At 45.9% G+C, this 24843-nt stretch overlaps 1 protein-coding gene across 2 annotated transcripts; it reads right to left on the bottom strand.

The window, feature by feature from the left end:
* Positions 1–1256: 1256 nt before the first annotated feature.
* Positions 1257–24305, bottom strand: slc23a2 (solute carrier family 23 member 2). 2 transcript variants are annotated; one of them, XM_027031753.2, is made up of 15 exons: positions 24100–24305; positions 14399–14631; positions 13183–13281; positions 12562–12678; positions 12223–12380; positions 10547–10635; positions 10381–10448; positions 9641–9822; positions 9286–9406; positions 7323–7479; positions 6990–7137; positions 6747–6852; positions 5393–5660; positions 5136–5231; positions 1257–5047 (listed from the first exon to the last, which is right to left on the bottom strand). In XM_027031753.2, the coding sequence occupies exons 2-15, from the start codon at positions 14501–14503 to the stop codon at positions 4794–4796; spliced, it is 1968 nt and encodes a 655-aa protein (XP_026887554.2). In that variant the 5' UTR covers positions 14504–14631; positions 24100–24305; the 3' UTR covers positions 1257–4793. The 2 variants fall into 2 exon arrangements, with proteins under 2 accessions (XP_026887554.2, XP_026887553.2); XM_027031752.2 differs by lacking the exon at positions 24100–24305 and adding an exon at positions 23282–23521.
* Between the last annotated feature and the right edge of the window lie 538 nt (positions 24306–24843).

Raw genomic sequence — 24843 nt, 5'->3', positions numbered from 1 at the left:
GGTTTTCAACGACATAATCATGTCGGTCCCAGCGCTACATTTTAAAATGATCCGTTGACAAAAGACTGGCACTCTTTAAGGCCACCCTCAGTAGTGTACACCTAAGAGAGGTCTTAACTTGCAGCGTTACTTCAAGATGAACGTTAAGGCCAGATGAACTGTAGAGGTGAAAACAGGGCAAAACCAGTCATACAGATCACCTGAAATTTCCTTTCTCTTCCCTGCTTGGAATTCCACCTCCCATATTACCATAACTGCCCCAAAGTGACTGTTATCCAATGGTAGAACTGTCTCTACAGCACACAGGTGAATGCTACTGAGGAACCCCAAGTATCAGTGGCCACGAGAATCCACATGGTGTCACTGCACAGTTGGTACTCCATTCTTTGGTAGTGGCAGCGATGCACATGCCCTTCATCTGGGTCTCTGCATCCACAGCTGGTAATCACTGACCGATACGTTCATCTAATTGGCCACCGTTATCACACCTGGGCCATAGGTAAAGTATATTTTCTACCCTTCCAGGAATCCATGTTCGAGAAACTGGCCTTGTGAGTGTGTGTGTGTGTTAGTTGGAGATATGTACAGACCTTGGCCCACCCAGCTCAGTGATACTGACTGTGGAAAGCAGAGACCGGCCCTAATGAAAACCTCAGGCCGTGAAGATGTGTTGTCACCTGTGACTTCTGCCCAACTGATAACACAGATCTTAGCTGCATTGTTCCAGTTTTTTTTTATATATCTGGTCCAAGAGCAGAATCACAGTGAATTCACCCAACACCAGAGGTGTACGGGGGGGGGGGGGGGGGGGGGGACACGACACACACCCACTGCTCTCATGATTAGGTTGGGTGGAGTGAGCACTGCTTCCTCCAAAGTTTAAATGAAACCTAAACCTCCACCCAAATATGCAAATTCAACCACGCATACATTCTGCATCCCACAGCTGGAAGATGAATTCAGCAGACCAGAGTAAACAAATATCGGGACTGCTCCTTTCTTTTAGCTACTAAAACTACAAAAAAAAAACCCAACAACCCCATATTACTACATATTAATATAAATATAGTGGGTGGCACTGTTTAACAAGTAAACCCTAACAAGTAAAATGTGTTGAGTTAAATTTACAGGAGTCCTCTTATTGGGATAAAAGGGGAAAATTGAAGTTTGACTTTTTTTCAGGTTATTTATTCATGTTATTAGATCTATTCTTGATCTAAATATGACTATTGAAATTCATGGACACACACACGGAAAAGAGTAAACAGACAAGTTCATTCAGTAACATCTTTTAAAATAATTTTTAGAGCAATGAATTAAACAGTTGATGCTACAATTAGTATCCACAAAGCCTGGTCCAGAATACCTCACTCTGTACTCAAATCAATATACATGTATATTCATATATATTTGTCTTAAAAGTATTTTACCTTTCACTTTGTACTACTATTGACAAAACTTGAAGCAATGTTAGAAAAATACATTATGTAAAAGTTCTAGCTAACAAAAGTAGCCATTTCGCTAAACCTATCAATTTCCAAGAAGCAAAACAACTTTCAAAATTTTTTCCACTTAAATAAAAATGTAACAAAATGGTGCGTATTGCAGCATGATTACGATCTATATGCATGATCATTCCTACAAACATGTCTTTGTAAAAACACAAAATTATGTATAAAAAGGGGGGAAAACCGGCACTGAAGAAATATCAAACATTAGTCAGATAACACCCCCCTCAACACAACTGAAGGGTTTGTTTGTTTCCCTTTGACTCACACTCTTATATGACCAAGACCCCTCGCAACTTGAAAGTGAAAACCATTTCTGCCACACGAGTCACTGCACAACAGAGAATCATACTTCTCCATTTCACCTCAATTTGGTCTCAAATCAGTACTGTATTATTTACAGTTGTTAAACTTGATATACAACTATTGTGGTTTAAATTTAAAAACGGTGTTCAAATTTCCATAGCGCCCCCCCCCCCCCACAAGCCTCCCCCATTACCATGGCAACCCTTGTGACTGACGGGTCAAGGAGCGAGATACACAGGAAGTGAGAGGTCTTAAGAGGCATATGTGAGTCACATTTCGCATGTAATAACATTAAACTGGACTATTTAAGATCAAAGACCTGAAGCAGAAGTACACAGAGAGATCACTGACAGCACAGTAAACACTGCAGGTGTAGAACCATGAGCGGGGAGCTGCGGGTGGAAGGATACGCACCGGAAGGCGACAGGCTCACATGGTTGCCCCATGACGTCTTCAAGGATGACGCATAGTGTGAACGTGATTGCTGCCGCCGCACTCGCCCCGCGCCAATCCAACATCCGCATATGTGGGCAGACGTTGTGCAACGTGCAGTGTAGTTGTGGGTGTTGTGTGAGCACGGCCCAGACCTCTAACAGGGCGAGGGCATGCCACAATCTGCACCCAGTCAAGTATGGTCCTACAGGTCCCTAATACTGGCACGCCCACTGCCCCGTGGCGACAATGTAAAACTGTATTCTAGAATTTCAAAGGTAAATAGAAACAAACAAAACACAAAAAAAAGCCACCATCTCTGCATAGCACATTAACGTTGAAAGAAAACTCCAAAGGGTCACCCCTTCTTTGCATTTTTCTATAGGAGAAATTTACCGTAAATCGACATTAATGCATTTTCAATCGTCTCAGTATGTGGAATGCCCTCTGGAAAAGCACCAGTTCTGCTGCAAATCTCTTACACAAATGATCCAGCAATCCTTCTCCAGCCAATGGCCCAACACCAATGCAAGCTCCAACTGGAGACGCCTGTCCATCTATCTCTGTGTAGCAGAGACGGTTACGACGCATAAATAAATAAATACGTGAACAAAGCAGGTGTCTGACTATGGGTACCCAAGGCCTGTTATTAGGCTGTGAACTCTTGTACGTCGAGTGTGAGTGAGGGGAGGGGGAAATCGGTATTGGTTTGGTTCTGTCCGTGTTCTCTCGCTGTCGTGACCACGTCAGGTTATTCCGACATCACCACCCATAAACGCCACATCAGCTCTGTGACGGCACAGGTGCGCATGATTAAAACGAGGTACGCGGAAAGGTCAAGGGTCATGCATGTGTGCTGTGAACGCCACAGACGTTAAGAGATGACTGCACGGATTCAGAGCACCATTTATGGAAATGTTAACGATAATCTTCAAAAAGGGAATTGCACATTTAAAAAAAAAAACCACCTCACCAAAAACCTAAGTGAACAATGCATGGTATAAACAACATTAAATGAATTTAGCATTTGATATCTAAAAATGCAGTCTAGTGCTGCAGGATGCATCCGCGCCAATGGTGCAGGGTCTTAAGACTTCAATTGCAGAGTTACAAGTGAACAACACTGAGGAAAACACTGGCACCTTTCATTAGAAAAACAAAAACAAAAACACAAACAAAAAACCAGCTATCAAAAAGAATAGACCACGACTCAAGAGTCGCGATCAAGACATCATTTCTTTTGCGCCGTTAGTTCGTCGGCCTCCCGTCGCCTGTAAACCACATGCTGCCAACAACGCTGGCCCTACGCGCACACGCCACCCACAGCACAGGCGTCTCCGTGCGCGCTGGGATGAGAGCATGCTTCCGTTTAAGCGGGCTAAAAGTCTCTTGTCAAGCTGCGACTTTTTGGCGTTTTATTAAAATGGGTGGGGATTGGTTTCGGAGGACGGGCCGATTCTGCCACACCTCTTGATCAGGTCAATTTGAACGCTCCCCTGTCCGTTCACGGACAAGTGCTCATATTAACCTTAAATCAAGACAGTGCAGGAAACCCCCAGAACAGAGTAGTGGGCTGTTGAGTGGCTCTGCGGGACTGAAGGGTGACCGTGGACAGGGGGAGACAGACCACACGAGGACGCTTGGTTCCTCAAAGCCTTACTCCCTCCTGGTCACCGAGGGTGAAGACTGATCAGGTCAATGGAGGACCTGATTGGTGACCGACTGTGCTACGTTCTGCAGGTTTCTTACAATTAGTAGCGTTAACGAACCTCTCACACGTTTTGCATTACGTACACATGGACAAGCCGCCTGCATGCGTAAAACTTTGGCCCCTATGCACACCAAGCGTGCGTGTGCTCTTGATTGTGAGGACCTATTTTGGATGTGTGTGTCCACCAAGTTTACAGGCACATACAGTTTGCATTGCTTAAAGCGAAATCTATACAAGCATCTCACGAATACAAACTACAATTCCCATAATCTCTTGTACACAACAAGCAGTGCAGAAACAAATCAGAACCAACCCACCCCAACTTTTAGTGAATTTGCTAGTTTACAGAAAGCCATACACCAGTGCGACCTATATTGTCACACCATGGAAACGTCCCATGATTACTAACCCCCCCCACCCCAGCGGAATGCTCCACAATTGCCATCTTGAAATGCTACTTAGTGTATCATCACAAAAAAACAGCCGCGTTTTTCAGGACTGCTGGCTAAAGCAAGTAAAAGAAAGTGTGTGTGTGTGTGTGTGTGCGCGCGCAATACAAAAGACACCAAGGCCCATTGCATTTAGTAATTTTGTAAAGCATGGAAAATCAGCACCTAACCAGGTCAACCCCTCCCCACCAACTCTGAGCAGTGGTTCATCCCCCAAACCCTGAGCACCCCCAACACTGCAGACGTTGGTGCTGCACCTGCTTTAACACACCTGCGTAATTGTTTAGTCGAGCCAGGTGTGTCGGTGGACAAAATGCATGCGTGTTGGTGGTGCCAGTAGGTCTGGGATAAGTGACCACGCCTCTGCGCTCTCCAGTTCTGCCCGCACTACACCCTGCTTTCTCCCGCCTCCAACTTGGAGACCACGCCCTCCTCTTTCCGGCTGCCCCGCCCCCGGCAGGCGCCGCCCGGCACGCTCCACTGGTATCCGGCGAAGGTGGGGCTGATAGGAAGGTACTGGAAGATGCGGTGGCGGCGCAGGAAATCCATGCCGAAGGGCAGGTCGTAGGAGCGCATGGGCTCCAGCTCGGAGGCACCAGAGCCGCGCTTCAGCTTCCGAATACCCCTCTCCTCTGGAGTGCCTACACACACACACACACGAAAATGCAAACAAAGTATGTACAAAGTGTGCAGTTTAGCCTTTCCCATATGCGAGGAGGAGCCACTCACCGGGAATAGTGTTGTCCAGAATAAAAGCCACAGAGCCTCCTACGAACATGGCTGTGGTCAGCAGGACGTTCAGCACCTGGTCAACCTCCAATATCCCTGCAGGAGATGGTGGAGGGCAGAGAGCGCAAGTGTTACAAACGCAACCTTCATATTAGACAAACTGTTTTATCGTAATTACCATCAATCAAGTTGCATGAGAACAAGAGTATGTAAAAATGTGCGTGCGTGTGTGTGTGTGTGTGCACGCGTGCACCCACCGGTGACTAGGGGATTCCCTCTGAGGTAGCTGGGGAGCACCAGGCCGAAGAACATGGAGAAGCCGAGGACAAAGAGGTTGCGTGAGGAGTTGAGGTCCACGAACTGCAGGTTGGAGAGGCCCACGGCTGTGATCATGCCGAAGAGCGTGCAAAACAGCGCCCCCAGCACGGGGTCAGGCAGGGAGGCGAACAACGCGCTGAACTTGCCCACAGTGCCCAGCAGTAGCATCAGGACCGCCCCGTACTGAATGACCCGCCTACTGCCCACCTGCACCAATCAGAAACACCACGCGCACGCACATACACACACACACACGCCCACTCACACACAGACACTCACACACACACATGCATGCCCACTCACACATACACACACACACGCCAATAAACAGGAAGCATAAAGGAACCAGGCTTTTTAAAAAATTGTTTAATTCTTTAAATATTAATTCTTTAAATTCCTTTTTAATTTTTTTAAATATCACTGAATGATGCAGGTAAAAAGTTGAAAAGTTTAAACAATGCTAATTTCAATTACATGTGTGACTGAAGCAAAGTGGATTGAGTAGTCTGTTTAAACAATTTTTTAAATAATAAAAAGTTTGAGACAACTTTATTTTTCATGAGCATTGCTTTGACATGCATACGCTTCGTCCACTGTAAAGGACTCGTTTTCACCATTTACAGAAACCCATCTGACTTTGGACCGAGACTGTATGTTAAAGCAAACTTTCCAAAATTGGTGATGCCCTTTTTGACAAATGTGACGTCACAATCCGTAGGACATGTACAGACATATGACAGCAGCCACACACACACAGCTTAGGTAAACACTTAATCACCTTGTGTTTTTAAACGAAAACAGTCACTTTTATATGCATTATGCACAAGTAATTAATATTCTAAGCATATGCAAATGGTAACACAATGATGACATTGTGCTGCATGAAAACTGATGTCAGTTACAAACCTGAACAGTGTTGACATGGTAGCATGACCCACTACACCCACTGTGTTACTACTGTCCTCATGATACACATATTACCTGATTACCTAAACAGCGCCATCAGTCTTGTGGGCATGTAATAGTAGCCCAGTCACTAAAGGGTACACTGTGACAATGCCCATTACGCCACCGTGAATCTGTAATGCATGTCCTGCCCACTAGAGGGTGCTGTCCTGCAACCTGTTAAAAGTTGCATGTCAAAGTAATCGGAAATATTGGGGACAAAATAAGGAGGCATTTGATCTGTAAGAGATATAGTTAGTCCTTTGATTATGAAGGGAGATCCGAGCTGCGTTTGAGAATGGGAAGACTGTGCAGCAGAGAGTCGTGGCGACCAGGAGGGGTCGCTACCTTGGTGATGCCCAGGACCCCGATATTGGGACTGGAAGACGTGGAGCCGTTTCCTGTCCCGAACAAACCATCGAGTACACAGGAAAGACCCTCCACAAAGATGCCCCTGTGAAATAAAACAAAGACACAAACATATAATGAGTCTGCAGCATCACTGGGTTGGTAAGAGTGTGTGTGTGTGTGTGTGTGTGTGTGTGTGTGTGTGTGTGTGTGTGTGTGTATGTGTATGTGTGTGTGGTGTACCTGTTAATAGCATGTACTGGAGGTGGTGGGGCACAGGACAAACGTGCGCAGGCGTAGTAATCTCCGATAGACTCAATGATGCTGGCGACCACAGCACTCATCATGCCAATCACACCCGCAGCGGTTACCGTTGGCAACCCCCACTGAACTACAACACAAAGCCCGATGCACTGCTTACACAGGTCTACTGTTTAAATGGCTTCATGCAATCCTGCTTCAGGTGATTATACAGTAGGTTTGTTTCTACTGCTACACACACACACACACACACACACACACACACACACACACACACACACACACACACACACACACACACACACACACACTTACAGGGATAGGGTACTTTAAACCAGGGGGCCGCTGCCAAGATGCCCTGGCGGGCGTCCGTCCTTGCGTAGAAGCCATACTTGCCCCTCTCTGGAGGAAACACGTCCGTTACGGTAAAGATGAAACACAGAAACCAAGACACCAGGATTGCCATGATTATCTAGAAAGACACAGACAGATAGACAGAGACCATTAATTTCAAGATGCATAGGTGAGCAGAAGCGTAACGCTAAATGACTTCATTTATTCCTCTGATGAAACTTTGACCTGGTCAGGGTGGGCTCACTCCCACCCCCCGGGCCACGGACAAGACCCAGGACCTGCTTCTGACCCTCTGCCCTTTATTTAGGTGTCATAAAACCCACAGATGGGAAGGTGAGAAGCTGTTACCAGCCTGGTTATGCTTCAAGAAACTGTGACCACAAATTCCATAAGACCCAGACAGACACACCTGTTTTTCCTTTTCCCACAGATTCAAAGTAACAACTTGCCATTTAACCTGCTATGATGTCAAACGATAATCAGCCAGTAATGTGTGGTATTTTAATATAATCTCCAAATTGTGACATTAAGTGTTCTCATTATTCTGTTAACTACCTGTTCCTCATTCATTTTCCATTAATTACCCAGATCACTTCCTTTGCATGCCATGCTTATTGCAAAATCATTCTTAGTTGTGTTTACTTGAAACCCTGTATGAACCAATCAAAAGTTAGTAGTTTGTAACTTCTAGAAATTAGGCATGTTAATTATCCAATTGCTCCACCCCTCCCAGAGCTTGTTTTACAAACTTCATTCTAAGAGCAGGAGATAAAAATGAATATTAAAATGTATGATCTGTCATTTCATGCATTCCTGTATTTATTTAGACGATAAAGACCCTGACTTCTCATTTTCTAAGCCAAGTCAATAACCTCCCTCACCAAGCAGATACAAAGACTGGAATTTAGGTCCATTTTTAAATATTTTTTATGTTTTATCTTTGTTGGTTAGTTTTAATATTTAATAATTGTTTATCATCATTAGTTTCCTAATTTCTTGTTGGAGTTCTATTGTACTGCCTGTAATGAATCCAAACTCCTGCTTCGGAAAGACCTGCCTGCGAAGGCCTCTGGCTCTCCGTGCGAGGCAGCTCCAAAGACCCAATCCCTCGGTCCAAGAATCCCGGACTTTTCAGCCAGCCAGCCATCGGCCTTCATCGCCTGTGCACTGCCGTCCAGAACAATTCCAGGAAAAAGCGGACTCTCTCGAGCCGCTCTAATCGTGTAACAGAGACTGAAGTTCCATCTCAGAGCCACCAGACGACTCGCAGGAAATGGATTCTCTGTTTGGACACTCTCTCTCTACCCGGACGGCTTCGAGGTGCTCCCCCAGATGGTCGTAAGAACCGGCATTTTCTTTTTACGTTACCAGTTGGTGTCCATAGTAACTTTATTGTTCATACATCAGATTAGATCAGTTAACCCTTTACTCTCCTCTGCGATGCCTCCTCAGCCGTATGATTGGTGCCCCCTTTAACTAGTTCCATAGCTTGCGCTTTCCTTTATTGGCCTAGTTAGCTGCCCGCGTCCACCACAAATTGCGTGTGTTGCATTTCACTTGTTTGCATTGTTAGGATTATTCTTCTAGTCAACTCGATACTCATTAGTGGTCATTAGTAGAAACTTGGGTCAAGGATTGTTGTGCATGTTTCTCCGATCTCTGTTATTTCAATAAACATACCTTGGTTCTTACGTCTGGTTCTTGCGTATTGTAACGTTTGGTAGACGAGAAATCATGGGTTGAGCGACTTTTATGAGTTGAGATTGAATTATTAACCATTAAGATATTAATACATTTCCCCTGCTCCAATTAAATTAATCAATTTCCATTGACAATTCATGAAAAGTGTTAAAACTGCTATGATTTATACCATGTATGTGTGTGTGTGTGTGTGTGAGAGAGAGAGAGAGACACACACACTCACAGGGAACATCTTGAAGAGCTGCAAGCGGTAGGAGGTCCACCCTTTTTTGGCTTTGTAGACAGGGAGAGGGAGCTGCACATTGCGGGCATACTGAGAGAACAGCAGCACTAGAAAGATGGTTCTACACACACACACACACACACACACACACACACACACACACACACAGTTTCACATTTTCAGACGGAGATCAGAGTACATATGTGAAATTAGACATAAACCGTGAAGTTCTCCGACACCTGCACCTGAGTGCTGAAAGGGTCTAAAGTTGCTTCCCACTCTGAATCTAAAAAAAAAAAAAAAGCTAGTCAGGTAGTTGTGTTTGTGTGTGCGCATGTGTGTGCGTCCCACTCACAGCATGGCGATGCCCCAGTGCTTGCCCGCTCGCTCTCCGGCAGCCTGGAAACCGGACAGGCCAATCAGGGCAACTGTGGGCGTGATGGTGAGGGGCCCGATGTACTTCAGCAGGACGCCCGGGAAACCCAGCGCCCCGATGAACACCTCCACCAGGGAGGAGATGATTATAGCCCCCTGGATCTGAAAACAGATGGAGGGAAAGAGATGAATAATGATAAATAGAGAAACAAAGGGAGCCGAAAGCGAGAGAGAGAGAGAGAGAGAGAGAGAGAGAGAGAGAGAAGCTCCTGGATAAGGAGAGAGATGTGGACACATAACCCAGACTGATTACAGCAGACGTTTCCGTGACCTGTGTAATCTAATCAGCCTGGCTTTGATTTGCCCCAGGGACAGGATGGTGGGTGTGTGTGTGTGTCACTGGGGACTGAGCACCACCCAGCTCCACTCAGTGACACATCAGCAGCATTCGTGGAACATGACGCACTACAGCGTCTCCACTCCGGCCCCTCAAAGCTCCACAAAGGGCGTCTGCTAATGAAGCAACATTAACCTTTCGGGTGAAGCACAATACAATCGATTTTGCCTTCATCCGAGTGGAGACTGATGCCTCCACCCGCCCCTCTGTCACCCCATCACTCGGTTTTCACTCCCAGGGCTTTTGTCAAGGATACGTGTGAGGGGCTTCAGCACAGCACTGACATGAAGCTGATCGGGAACAGCTGGGCTGACGGCACTAACCTCCCGTATCCGTGGATACCAAATGTGCTCGGTGTGCAGGAGCTCCGTGCTGTTTACCAAAGGAATATCTGCAGGAAGAGAGGTTTACACTGTGTGTGAGTGTGAGACAGACAGGCAGACACAGAGAGAGAGAGAGAGAGAGAGAGAGAGAGAGAGAGACACACACCTGTTGCGTTACATTTCCATTTCTCCAGTGAAAGGATGGCCCTGGCTGGGGCCAGGAATGCAAAAGCACTGGCCTGGAATAGTGGAAGTCTGGAAGCACACGCACACGCACACTCACATTAGTCTAATACCACAAGGACACCACTGTTCACAGCATGCACACAACAAGGACAGCTCAGTGCAATTCCTAGACAACGGCAGCATGTCAAACCAGGAACTCCGAACACCACGCTGTCAGAGAACACAGCGACTCCAAGAGCCAATAGAGTGTGTAACGTCCGCTCTTCCCGAGGCCACAGCGTCACCCCACGTCTGCAGTCGCTGCCTTCTCTGACAGCATGGTGACCCTTCCGTCTTCCACGTGGTCCTGCAGTATCATGTCGGAACCACTAGATGTCTACAGACGCAACAGAAAAGCATGGCCACTAAAGGCTAGTGGGATGTGATGGGACCCATTCATAAAAGTAGGCGTGTCCAGCGCACACACCGTTTACAAGGCTCTTTACCATTTTCCATCTTCTATTACAACCAGAATACTTGAAACGTGATCAGTTGCAAAGTTTAAATTGGCAAAAACAAAAGTGCACACATACACTGTAGGAAAGCAAACAGACCGTAGGTACATTTCCCCCGCCCCACACTCTGTGTGTGTGTGTGAGAAAGAACACTGCCTCGCTAGGCTTCCTCTCTGATCCTGCTCTACTGATGACGAGTGGATATGAATGAATACTGAGCGTGTTTATCTGTATGTGTGCGCATGTGTGAGTGGTGGGCCAATGTCACAGATAGGGAGAGCGCCGTTTAAACAAAACACATGGGGGAGGGAGAGAGAAATGGCCACAGCCACCAGATCAGATCAGGCATCTTCTCATGATATCCACGAGTGTAGAACGAGGCTTTTTTAGTTCCTATTAATTATTCCATTTCTACATGTGTGTGCTTTTTAGATGTAATCTTGTGACTGAAAGCACAGACGTGACCATCAGAGAAGTGGAGTGGTGCTGGCGGCGTCATGGTAACGTCAGAGTGGCTGGCGTCGGGGAAAAACAAACACTCCTACCCACGGAAACACCAGGGAGGGAACCTGCCCGTCACATGCTCACTGACGTACCCAGTCCAATGGGAAGTTTTCCTCACCTGCCCCTTTTTAGGGTAAATGTCCTCAGACCCTGACTGATAGTTAACTTAGCTGTAGCGGGAAAGAGGAAGAGAAAATAGTCAAACCGAAAAGAGAAGAAAGTCCCAAAACAACAAAAGTGGTTGCCTGTCTGTTCCGAGTCTCCTCAGTGTGTGTGTGTGGTATCACAGTCACTGTAACTCAGCCCCAAGCATCAGCCCCTACAGGGAAAGCGTACAAGGTAACTGAACATCCTCACCATCCACCACACATAGGCCTTCATCATCATGGTCAGTGTCAACATATTCCTCAAAGCCTTTTCTTGGCTGTAATGTCAGACAGACAAGTACTCTAGCAGAACTCAAAACACCACCATGAAGCAGAGATGTTTGTGGTGACGTGAGAGACCAGAGTTCACAAAAGCACACACACACACACACACACCTCTGGAGTTCAGCTCTGAAGTCTGCGCCACTTTGTTAAATGAAAATACTGCTCATCTTCCAGTCTGGAACAGAACACAGATGCACACACACATGCATTTACAAACGCGCACGCACCGGCAGCCAATGGTAGTCTGCAGCAGTGTGGTGATGCCCACACAGAAGAAAATTGTGCCGATAAGCTGGCTGGTTGCCCATTGGTCGAACCCCACACACATGGCCTCAGCCAATAGGAAGGGCACAGCGATGGTTCCACTGAAACAGGTCAGGTAGTGCTGAGGAGAAAACCAGAGAGACTGTCAAATGAGAGAGAGAGAGAGAGAGAGAGAGACAGTGGTAGACGGGTGTGCCAGGGCAGGTCTGTGCCGTTTATTGTACTGCAAGTTCCGGCTGGGTTAAGACCATCATGTTGCTAAGTGTGTATCATATGTATCTGAGATCACTGCATGTGTATACCTGTAGACCCAGGAACACACACAGGTACCAGGGTGGAGTGTCCTCTATGGTGTAGATCATCTCCATCCTCCGGGCGTCCACGCGCTCCGCGCTGTCCACCGTCTCCGACAAGGAACACTGCAGACACACGGAAAGAAGAGGTCTGACGCAAGATAAAACAAGGTCACGCGCGTGCGAGCAGACAGAACCGTGCAACAGACACCATTAAAAACTACACAAATTTACAAGGACCGTGACTGCTGGAGACTGGCCAACCCCTTCAGTTTTCCAAAGGCTTTGGCAAGGCGCGTTCAAGGACAGCGACGTTGGCCAGCCACAGCGACATGCAGCAGAAGGTCTGAATGCCGTGGCATGGCGATGGGGAGGCTCATCTCTAAGGGCTCTTAGTGGAAGTGTTTTGATCAGCCTCTGTCATGCGACCTATAAACCTCGCCCTCGCTCTCTCGCTCGCTCTTTGCACAATTGCTGAGTCACAGTGAGTAAGAAATGAGCAGTGAAGCATTAAAGAGACAGAAGAATGGGGTAAGGGGAGACGGAGCTGAGCAATGGTTGATCCACAGACAGGACCAAGAGCACTAGGCACAGGATCTGATGTAGCCAGCTTAACAGGAAGTGTCTCACCTTCTCAGTCACCTGTCCATCTTTAGTGTAAATGGCCATAAGTTCGGTGTCCTCGGTGTCCTGCTCTCCAGGTGCTACAGCACCCCCATTAACCACCACCTGCCAGGAGACAAACACACACGGCAAGTGGAAGTCACAGTGTTATCACTGTTAAACAGTAAACACTACACTGGTATCATTTTTTTTTTTTTTTAAATCCTCCCAGATTCAGCAGGCAGTGTGAATACTGACATCACACAGATGAAGCAGCCAATCAGACATGCACACTTCCCTTAAGCCCTCCAATCACGTTGTAGCAGGCTCTGGCCGCACACGTTCACGCGTGTGCCCCGTGTTCAGTAATCTAATAACCATGGCCAGGGGACCATGAAAGGAAGCCCAGCGAGCCCCGGGTCCAAGCCAGAGTTATCCCCCCTCCTCCAGGAACGAGGACATCTGGACAGGAGAGACATGCTGTCTCTGGAGGGGACACATTTAGTCCAAAGTCATAAACGTGTGGCGTGTATGTGGGATTAAGAGCAGGTGCTACTAAAAGCGCCAGAACAGCAGGCTGGCCAGCCAGTGTGTGTGTGTGACCTGGTATGCCCGGGTGGGAGCCACTGGGCAGTGTGTACGCTGTGTGTGTGTGGTTGTGTCTGAGTGGGTGTGCCAGAACAGCACCACGCTTATGTAGAGGGTCACCAGGCGATTTCCATGCAGCACAAACCCACAGCCACACCCTTTAGCTCAATGTCTGGACTATTGATATTTAAATTGTGTGTGTGTGTGTGTGTGTGTGTGTGTGTGTGTGTGTGTGTGTGTAAATTCACCCTCAACTTTCTTATTTGGGTATGCAAAAAGGTCTGGAGGATGAGGAGGGTCCACTCATGCACGCGCACGCAGAACTTAACAGACACAAGAGGCAGTTCTGAGAAGTGTGGTCTGGTTTACTACCATAGCTCGCTTCTGCATTGTGGGTGTGTGTAATATGTAATATAAATGTATATATGTAAAAAAAAAAAAAAAAGACTCCCAGAGTGTGAACTTGCAAGAACCATGAATAAAAATACATCAACATTTGGTAACCCAGGAAGAGCGATGACGAGCACAAACACACACTGTGACGGATTTTCGCATGCGCTCACACACACACACACACACACACACACACACACACACACACACACACACACACACACACACACACACAGACAGACAGACAGACAGACTCACTCACAGGGATGGGGTAGAAGTTAGCGCTGTGTTTGGTCTCCTCTTCATATTGGCCAGGCTCTGCGGCGGAGTCCATGGGTCTGCAGGTGGAGTTCCTCCCCACGCCCATTCCTCCTCTGCCCTCCGGCTCCTGTTCCTGTCCCGCTCCGCTCCTCCACGCGCTCTCTCGCTCGCAAAGGAACACGCCTGCTACGCCCAGCGCCCTCACATGGTCCACCGGTTGGCTGGCCAGCTCATCTGCAGTGACAAAACCGTGAAGTGTCATTGGACGGCCAGCATTTGACATTTACATGTTCTTGAGAAAAAAGAAAAAAACAGACCCACATCGCAGGTGTACACACTAGGGGTTTTTTCTGTCTCTGGGGCCTGAAACAGGAAGCGGTACGTCTTCCTAACCAGTGGGCACCGGCCGGGGACTGAAGACGATGTCCGTTCGTTCAAAAGCTAAAGAGCAAATGATTCAGACGAGGAAGCAATTCTAATCTGAACACGGAGCGCACTTGACGAAACGCGTGATAAAATCCCTTGACAAAATCACGCCCCCAAGCGAGCGTTTATTTTATTAGCACTGTGGTAAGGATCACAGTGGGGGAATTGGTGAGGAGAATTTAATTATTCGGCGTCGGCCTGACAGCTTCTGGATAATGGTCTGCTGAGCTGTTGTGTTGAACGACGTCTCTGTAGCGAAGGAGTGCCAGGGGCAGAGGAGAAACAGGAGTGATAGACGAGGAGTGGAAAGTCATCTGCGGAAAGGGAGAGAGAGAGAGCGCGAGAGCGAGCGAGAGAGAGATCTGCTGAAGGTTTTTTTTTTTTTGTGCCTCGTCATACCCTGTTTACTGTTCCTCACAATGCCGTCTGGGTCCTGAGCACCACCCGTGCGTTCTCACCCCCACCTGCTCCGACCTTCATCCTTGCGCTGTGAGGGGCCGGATCCAACCCCGGGGGCCCTCCCACCTCTCAGTGCGGCAGACCACCGCTGACCTTTAGCCCGTCCTCGTGAGATGGCCGTTGACCCGCTGCATCACCGTGCCACCTGATGATTGTGCAGCTGGTAACAGGATAAGCCAGCAGAAGCCGACAGCCGTAACGCCGTAACTCATCGCGCTCACACACTGTTCATGCGCCTGCAGGGTCTGACCCAGATAATATTTCCAGAGTCAAAATCAAGGCTGAGCCTTAGGAACACAGATTCCACAAACACACGCACGCGCGCGCACACACACACGATGTCCTTAACAGTATCCTTCAGACAGTTTCTGTCCATGAAAGTGACACCATGCATCCTTGGGCTCTCCAGTAAAGCCAAGCAGGGCCTACATGCTCACGGTTCTTCTATTAAAAGGAGCCTCACTCCTACAAACCCAACACTGGTCCCGGCCTAGATGAGGAGTGGCTGCTAGTATTTTATTAAAAAACCCACTTGGGCACTAATGATGAAACTGGTTTCCAAGTTCTAGCTAGATGCATTTCTCATAAAAACTGGTAATAGAAAAACTTCAAAAATTAAATGGTTTTGGAGTCACAAAATATTAGATAAAGGCCATGTATCTTACATCATGCCTGCCTAAATCAGGTCTGTCAGACTGTGTTACCGTGTACCAACGTAGCAGTCACAGCCAGGATCACAGAACAGTGATACAGAGAATCAAAGCAACTCAAAAAACCTTCAGATCTCAGCAGAACCTGTTAGATGCTGAAGGAGAAGTGGCAGTTTGTCAACCACTTCTCACACTGACAGAGAAAAGAACCAGAAAGACACACACACACACACACACACACACCACACACACACACACACACACACACACACACACACACACACACACACACACACACACACACACACACACACACACACACACACACACACACACTTCTCCCTGATACCCTGGTCTACAAGGACCACCAGGGCCAGCGTGAAGACAGACTGAGGTCAGTGAACCTGAGACCAGTGTTTAACTGGTCAGTGAACCTGAGACCAGTGTTTAACTGGTGGCTCTGCACAAGCAGCAGTAGCATCTCGCTACAGGGGACGTCTCGTGGGAGCTTTACGCAGGCCAAAGCAGCTGAGGAAGCCCTCGGGAGTGCGTCCAATTTCTGTTTTTTAATATTCCAGTAAGTACACACAAACATGTTCCAGTGATGGCCAACTAAAATAAAACAGAGTTTTAGTAGGTTTTGTAACACTGGGCTAAGGGAGAACACTGAACTGCGTGAACTGATAACCATCCAGTGGCCTGTACGATCCTTCTTCCCCTTTTATCTGTAATGGGTCGTTGAGTTTGGAGAAAGGTGCATGAACATGTAATGTAGTATTGTTGTTCTCATTCGAGCGAGACAGAAAAAAAAAAAGGTCGGAGCCACTATAGCTCCGCTGAGCAACGAGGTCACCACAGCACCAGCTCCACACACCTCAGTCTAGTGACAGAGAGACGCAACATCACAATCTATAAAAAGAGACAAACTAACAGAGTAAATTAAAAGCACTACAGATGAAGTGTGCGTGCGTTTGTTCTCCTGCACCTGTCCTTTGTCATCATCCCTCACACACTCGTCATCTTCTGATCTAGCAAGAGACAAGGAGGTTCTATTTGTTTTCCTTATTTCAAAACTAGGAGGCAACCATTTAGATGCCAGAAAAACAAACAAAGAGACTGATTTCCTGTAACTGTAAATAAGTCATTTTCAGGAAATGCCAAAAAAAACATTCCAATGACATCCTGAAACTTTTCCACATACGATTACGTCAGAGCTCATGACCCGAGTAAGGCGAGGTCATAAGGGGATGAACGTCTGGGGTCAGGTCACAATGTCTCAGCATTAAAAACACAAACAGAAAAAGGCACAAGAATACCCATCCAAAGACCTAGACACACGAACACACAGGCATATCCGTCCAGGAGACAGAGACCAAACGGGTTGGACGGAACCGGGAGGGAGGAGATGGGTAGAGATTATAGGAGGAGGAGCTCTGAACTGACTGCAGACTGAACAAACTGAAGTGAGACAGTAAGCAGTAAGTGAGAATATGGCAACATGTATGGTCTCCACAAAGTGTCATTTATAACACAAAACATTTCCAATGAGAAAACAGAAAATTAGGATGAGAGAGAGCAAGCGAGAGAGATTGATCATGTGTAAAGCCACCCTATACCTTCATAATTACAGAGCAACAGGTTTTCAGCAAAATATTTTCACACCCAAATAATCCGCACGCGCACGCGCACACGCGCGCGCACACACACACACACACACACACACACACACACACACACGTACGTGAGCATAAGTGAGGCGAGCACTTTCGGCTTCAGGCGTCACGTGTAGACCTAACCATCTTTAAACATGAAATGCCTCACTCTCAAACATTTTGGCAGAACACCACATCAAATACATTTACCCGTTCTTCCCGGTGACCAGGAGCAGTTCCAAACTGCACGGGCTGTAGAACCAGACAGACTCCCACGGCCACGGGAAGTGCCACAATATCATACACACCCAGTACCCAGGATCAAGCTAATGACTACGTTAGCTGAGTCATCGTTTTCGCCTCTGGATCATTTATGCCCGCACGCCCCTGCAAACAGGGGCCGGAGCCTTCTCGTTCCATGAGCGTGCACATTCTTGCACCTGCGCTAATTCACTCTGAAACTCCTCTTTAATTACCTGTCCACAGTAGGTCCAGCTTTCAGCACAATGGCACACCCAGAGGCCACATTTCACCGACGCACCGTGTGGGACTTTTAAAGAGATGTACGATAACTTGATTAAAAAAAGATCCCAGGAGACGCTGCACAGAATTAAAAAGCACCAAAGACCTCGACCATCAAACTCGGAATGGAACGGCATTCAGTGCAAGGGAAAGTCACGGCACACAACGGGACTCCGTTGAACCCCTCCTCATTTTGGCCATGCTACACTTCTTATTGCATTTAACTACTTTTATAAGATGCAAAAAAAAAAAAAAAAAAAAAAAAAAGTCACTGAGTGTGAACAAACTGATAACGATTGGACGATGGCGTAAACATACCGCACACCTTGACAACACTTCTACAATGAGCCGCATCTCATCATTGTGAGGTTTCCTAACAAACTGGTTAGATTTATATTTACTCATTTATCCAAAGCGACTTACAATCATGACTGAACACAACTTGAGCAACTGAGGGTTAAGGGTCTTGCTCAGGGGCCCATGAGCTACCACTGCAGGATTCAGTAGTGCTACATTTCAGAATGTCTGAATACAATGAAGAAGAAAAAAAAAAAAAATTATTATTATTATTTTTAAATAAAACATTTTAAAAACCCAGGTTATAGCAGAAGGGGGAAAAATTTATTTAATTTATTAAAATGCTTTGGTCACTGTAACTTTAAAAAAACAAAAACAAATTCACCATAGTAACGATAACACCCGATCACCATCTGGTTCTGGTCACATGCTTTTCAACCATCCTACCACGGACCTGAACCAGAGAAGCTTTTTCTCTCGTGTGAGGGCTGTGACATCTATTAAAGTTGCCCTGCAGTTGCCAAGCAGCATGGCCTTGCCGTTCTTCACCATTGCCGACGGTACAGGGAGTCCAAAACTAGAGACCTTCAGAATCGATCGCTCACACTGACACTTCAAAGCCGTGACGTGAGCCGATTTAACTAAAATTCCCCCGGCCAACGCACTGCATCTGTGGGCTGGGTGTGTGCTGTGAAAACCGCCCACTATTCATAACGTCAAAAGAAAATCTATAGGCTTAAGATAAATATGCAATCTAAAACATTCGAAGGTATTAATGAAAGGCGAGTTGCTTAGCCGAATTAAAACACCTAAAGCTGGACTGAAATCTGCTTGAATGCAATATAGGAATTTCCTTAAGCCTTATATTATAAACACACTACACAGCTCACGAGAATTTTTTTTGTGCAACGGCAAAAAACACTATAAAGACTGGACTTTTACATAGAATTACAATTGTGCTTAGGAACAAGTGGTTAAAGACACAAGCAACAAACCCAGAGCACAACACACATACACACTTCATTAATGGATTCACAGTTCAAAGCAGTTTTTCACATTTTCACATACTGTGAGACGTGTGTGTCAATGGATCAACGAAATTTAGAATGAACTAATTAATTAATGCTCAAAAGTCACACTTTCTTATGGTCTGCTTCATCACACTTTCTCAATCAGGACTCGTGTGTGTCTGTGTGTGTGTGTGTGTGTGTGTGTGTGTGTGTGTGGCAAGACAACCCTACACACAATGTGTACAGAGGTTAAAGGACACAGTACACACCAGCTGTGAGCTGACATGGTCAGACCTCTGGCAGAACCTGCATGGCCAGTCGAGCGTGGGGTGACGGCTCAGCAGCAATAGACAAGGCCGCAAACCAAGAGGAGACCTGGGGAATTTTGTCCAGGTAAGCCACTCCAACATGAGGAGGGCTCAGATTTCCAGCTGAGCGCTCTGCAACATGACACCAGTGACATTCAGCAGATAAGGTGGCAGGTAGGTGCTATGGGAAGAGCACGTATGGGGTATACATTATGGATGATAGGAAACGGGTTAACCTAAAAGAAACAGAAGATGATACTGAGGATAAGGCGAACAGATAAGGCGGCCACCCAGGGAAGGGCCAGGAACTGACGGTGTAAATGTGAGCGCACGCACGGGTATGCATGTGTTCCATACCAAAGATGCACGTTCTATGATCAGAAACAAGTGCTTCAGGTGACACTCCAAAAACATGAAACAAAAATCACCCTATTAACCCCATAATTCTTACCGACATACAACAAAAACACTCCCACCCACCCACTGGTGTCTCGGTTACAAGTCCAACATCATTCTGAGCACACGAGCACTTTAGACGATGACCAGACAATAGCACTGTTGTTCCATTTAAGTAAAAGCATATGTCTTCAGAAGCGTGGAGAGGAGGTTGGCGTGTTAAAGGTAACAAGACACGCTAAAACAGATGAACACCCTTGTTTTGCTTGTCATAAGACTGTAACCAAGCTCCGAGTTAGATAGTGATGACAGTAAATGCATCTTCAGTCGTGAAGACCTGAATCACACGATGGGGAACGGTGAGGTTTTGCGTTGTTCAGCAGACGTGACTGAGCAAGTGAGAAGAGAAAAGCGTGTGAATGTGCAAATGTACTTTATACAAATTTTTTAAAAAGAGCTTGCTTCAAGAGATGCAACTTCTTTACTACTAAAAGTAACGTCAATCTTTGTTTCATTTCAAAAGGAATATTGAATCAGTACTAATGTTTGTAAAATGCAGCTGTTGTAAGGACCCATCCAGAGTGAAGGCACTCCCACTGCAGCAACGCTCAGACGCTACACGCAGTGACAACAGCGTGAATCAGCGTGCTGGTCAACGTAGTAGCCGGCCGCGGCGTGCCAGGGCTTGCCCTGCATTGGAGATGTCACCTGCCTGGGCACAGATGGCGCTCTTCTGGCAGGTAAACAGAGGCAGAGACGACCCATCCTCAGACTTTTCTTAGCTCTACAAAGAAACGCCTTTTGCACCCGCATGTAGTAACAGCAGAAACCAATATCACCACCACATTATTGGAATGTCAGTTAATGTTTATACACTCTGCATACCATCTTTCATGAAAGCTGATCATTCATAAATGCATCCCAGACCATATCAGCTGTTCTGCCTTAAACTCTGCTTCAAGCCTTTCAATTACAGCTATAATGGCCTACGTTACCTGTTGTTACCCGTTCTGTGTTATTATATTTCATCACTCCAAGTCACGTGCGCTTCCCATTAACCTGTAATTGAGGTGAAGGTGGAAGTGAGGTGAGAACCTGCAGAACCTGAGAGCAGGAAACGTGTGGCATTTCCAAACCAAGAAGAAACGTGATTCTAAAAAAAAAAAAAGTTGTTTTGTTTGGCATCAGCAATCAGTACACTCAGTAGAGAACACCCTGCTCTCAGTAAGGAACTCTGATTAACGTAACGTGTCACTACGCAACTGAAAGGTCCCAATGGATTCAATTGCATGTCTGCGTCCGTTAGCTGAAAGCCCTGCCTAGATTCCAGCCTGTAATAAGCCTGTTGACCACGTGTTTGGCCTCACAGTGGAGTGAAGCTGTCTAGTGAAATATATATTTGTATTTTTAACAATATCCAATAAATATATTAGATACCCCTAAAAAACAGTGTCTGTGCATGTATTATATACCAGTTTTATAAATACAGCTGTACCTGGAGCACTCCCCAAACTTGCAGGTGTTTCTATACTGTACTTGGATATATTCTATGAGTAAATGACAAAGCACTTTTGTAAGTCGCTCTTGATAAGAGCGTCTGCTAAATGCCGTAAATGTAAATGTTTCATGCTCTACAGCAGCCAATGCAATACCTCCACTTTTGCAATAAAGAATTTTTTTTTTAAAAAAGAGATCTTGCACTATAACGCTTCACTAATGTATTCAATGTAAACTAAATGGCTTATTCTTTACATCATGCCAGGAAAACGTACCTTTTTTTAAACATCCAATCTATCAGACCCAAACTTGTTTCACATACCTAAATGTATGATTTTGAAACGTCCATTAGCAATTGAGCCTCAGCTGGAAAGCACACTCTCTCATGCTAATCGCAAGCATTGAGACATGTCTTCTGAGAAACAAACAATCAAACTGCTGTGTACTCACTGGGAAAAGTGTATTTGTAAGAGTAACAATCCATATTTTATGAATGAGCTGCGCAACGAAGCGTCGAATGTGAGTATTTAACTGCTAATTTAGACCAGTTAATAATGTTAAGGCACCGTAAGCTACAAAACAAAGCAATACTAAACTTTCTAAAAATCCTTTCCTTCTCTGCACCACCTCTCCTCTTATTATCCATTTCTAAGATGCTATAAGCACAGACTTGCCAACTTTACTGTACGCGTGAGAGTGGATGAGAGGTTTTTGTTGTTGTTTTTGTTGTTGTTTTTTTTGTTGTTGTTTTTGCTTGCTACATCACAGCAGAAATTCCCGATTTGAGAGACAGTAGTTCAGAGACTGTGTGTATTCCCAAGCTGCGCTGCGCTGTTTAGTTAGATCATCATACGTTCTGACATCGTCTAGTCTGGCCTGCCCTACACAGGTGTCCAATAACTCTCTCAAGAAAGAGGGTACTGGTCTGGATGCGGAGGCTATACCAGTCGAGCACCCACACACTCGTCTGTCTTGCTGTAGGTGGGATACGGGGACCCTCATTGGTTCCTATGAAAAATGTGTCACCATGTGCTTGAGACGTGTCCCGACTGTATCAATACAATACACCCGACGCTTCGATCTGGGTTTCACGTCGATCGGAACTGCAAAGTCTAAACCAAGTGAACCGGGTGGTCAGAGTAAGCACTGAGATATTGCCTCACTTGAGAAAATGACCAGAGGTCACTGAGACTGAGGGGAGCGCCGGTGATGTTAAATAATGAAAACTTACAGGTTCATCACAGACCAGGCGGTCAGTGATTTATGACCCAAGAGGTCCAGCTCAGTAGGACCTAGAGGCTACCTCGAAGGCTACGGATGGCTTAGTTGACAAGATGCACACTTCCTCATAGCAAAACGACTAAAAACGCTTTCATCGAGGCACTTAAAATGTTAGACGCGTTTGACGCATGTGGTTGTACTGGAAATAAATATATAATTGCATGTAGGTAATTGACGTGGAGACTGTATGGGTAGCTTAGTTAGCTAGCCGATTCATGGTTTAATTTCGTCGTCTTTTTGATGAACAACACCGAAGACAAATCAGCACTACCCGGTGCAAAGTGCTGAAACAACTAAATAATCCCTGTTGTATACAAACGTTTATAAACTACAATTCTGTTAGTTACACCCACACAAGTAAGATACAAATTATACCTAGTACTTACAGATACGTGTCGTGCGGACTTGTTACCGGTTTAACAAGGCGATTTGAGAGCTACTAGCCATCTCCTTCAACGTAAGTTTTATGAAAACATTTTGAAGATTATGAAAGATTTCTAAAACCTTTCGGAAGCCAGCGTTTTCAGCTCCGTGTCTTAACTAGCCAGTTATATCGCCAGATACTTGGGCCTTTCTCTCTAACACGATAGTTTCAGCACTGTTGTTTTTAGATGTTTTGCTATAGTGCTTAACTGAAGCGCACACGCTAAGCCAACATGGATGATGTCAGAAAACGTAGCCTGTCTGCGCCCTGTAATGATTCAGGATCATCCCGGTTATCTTATAACCAGACCAGAGTACGAGTCATCATCGTCTTATAACCAGACCAGAGTACGAGTCATCATCATCATCATCATCATCGTCTTATAACCAGACCAGAGTACGAGTCATCATCATCATCATCATCATCATCATCTTATAACCAGACCAGAGTACGAGTTCACAGCTGGAATATGGATAGTATTTATATTATATATATGTGTGTGTGTGTATTTTATATGTATATATATATATATATATATATATATATATATATATATATGTATGTATGTATGTTATATATATATATATATATATATATATATATATATATATATATATATATTAAAAATAACGTCAGCTACCTTTGAGGAAGGTAACGTTACCCTCTTTAGGTACCTTAGATACACCCTACAGAACACTGTAAAAGGCAAAACCAGTGAGAATAAACGCCAGGCCTGGTTTTCAGTGATGTATCTGTAATGCGCTGTGGACGAAGGCTCACCTGTCTTAGGAGAGAAACTGTGGAGGCAAGTTCTTCTCTCCGCTAATTTCCCGTGCGGCGTTTTTCTCGTATGTCTCGGCACGATAACCTTTGCCGACTGCCCTGCTTCGGACACACCAAGGTAAATTCTGTCCCAGCAGCAAACGGTGGCTCCTGGTGGACTTGGTGTCTCACGCCGCCTGAGCGCAAAAATACACACACCAACACGTTAGGATAGCGGAAATTATGCGCAGACTCAGTACCACCCTGACGTTAGGAAACTCCCCGCCCCTCCATCTAAGAGGCCCAGAACCAATCAAATCACTCAGAGTAAATGACGCATCAGTGACCGTTATCGTTTGTCAGTGTGTGCCAAGGACGCGCAGGCGCAGCTTCCATCGCAATCCGCGCACATGTCATCGTGCTGCCCCTAGGGGTGTGAATACGCTACTGCGGCTTTATTTGTCTCGTTACCGAAGGTCATTGCGATGGCTATGACCAGGGCCAGTCCTGACCTCCCTGCTCTAAGCAGAATTGTGCCAAAGCGCGTTTCATTCATATGAACACATGTTTACGTTTATCTTTTCCGAGATGCAGATTATAAACACCTTTGCCTGTTGGCAATTATCAAGCGTAATTAATAATTGAACTTCACTTCCCCTTTTGCCAGATACGAGGTCACAGAACACAGATCTGTAGATGGATAACTATCAACCTTGATAGGTTAGTGAGACAGACGAGAGAGAGATGCGCTGTCCTTGATAG

This window comes from Electrophorus electricus, chromosome 18 (genome assembly GCF_013358815.1).
Source record: "Electrophorus electricus isolate fEleEle1 chromosome 18, fEleEle1.pri, whole genome shotgun sequence".
NCBI classification, from domain to species: domain Eukaryota; kingdom Metazoa; phylum Chordata; class Actinopteri; order Gymnotiformes; family Gymnotidae; genus Electrophorus; species Electrophorus electricus.
The sequence above is the reverse complement of the archived record's forward strand: the minus strand, read 5'-3'. Positions and strand labels throughout refer to the sequence as shown.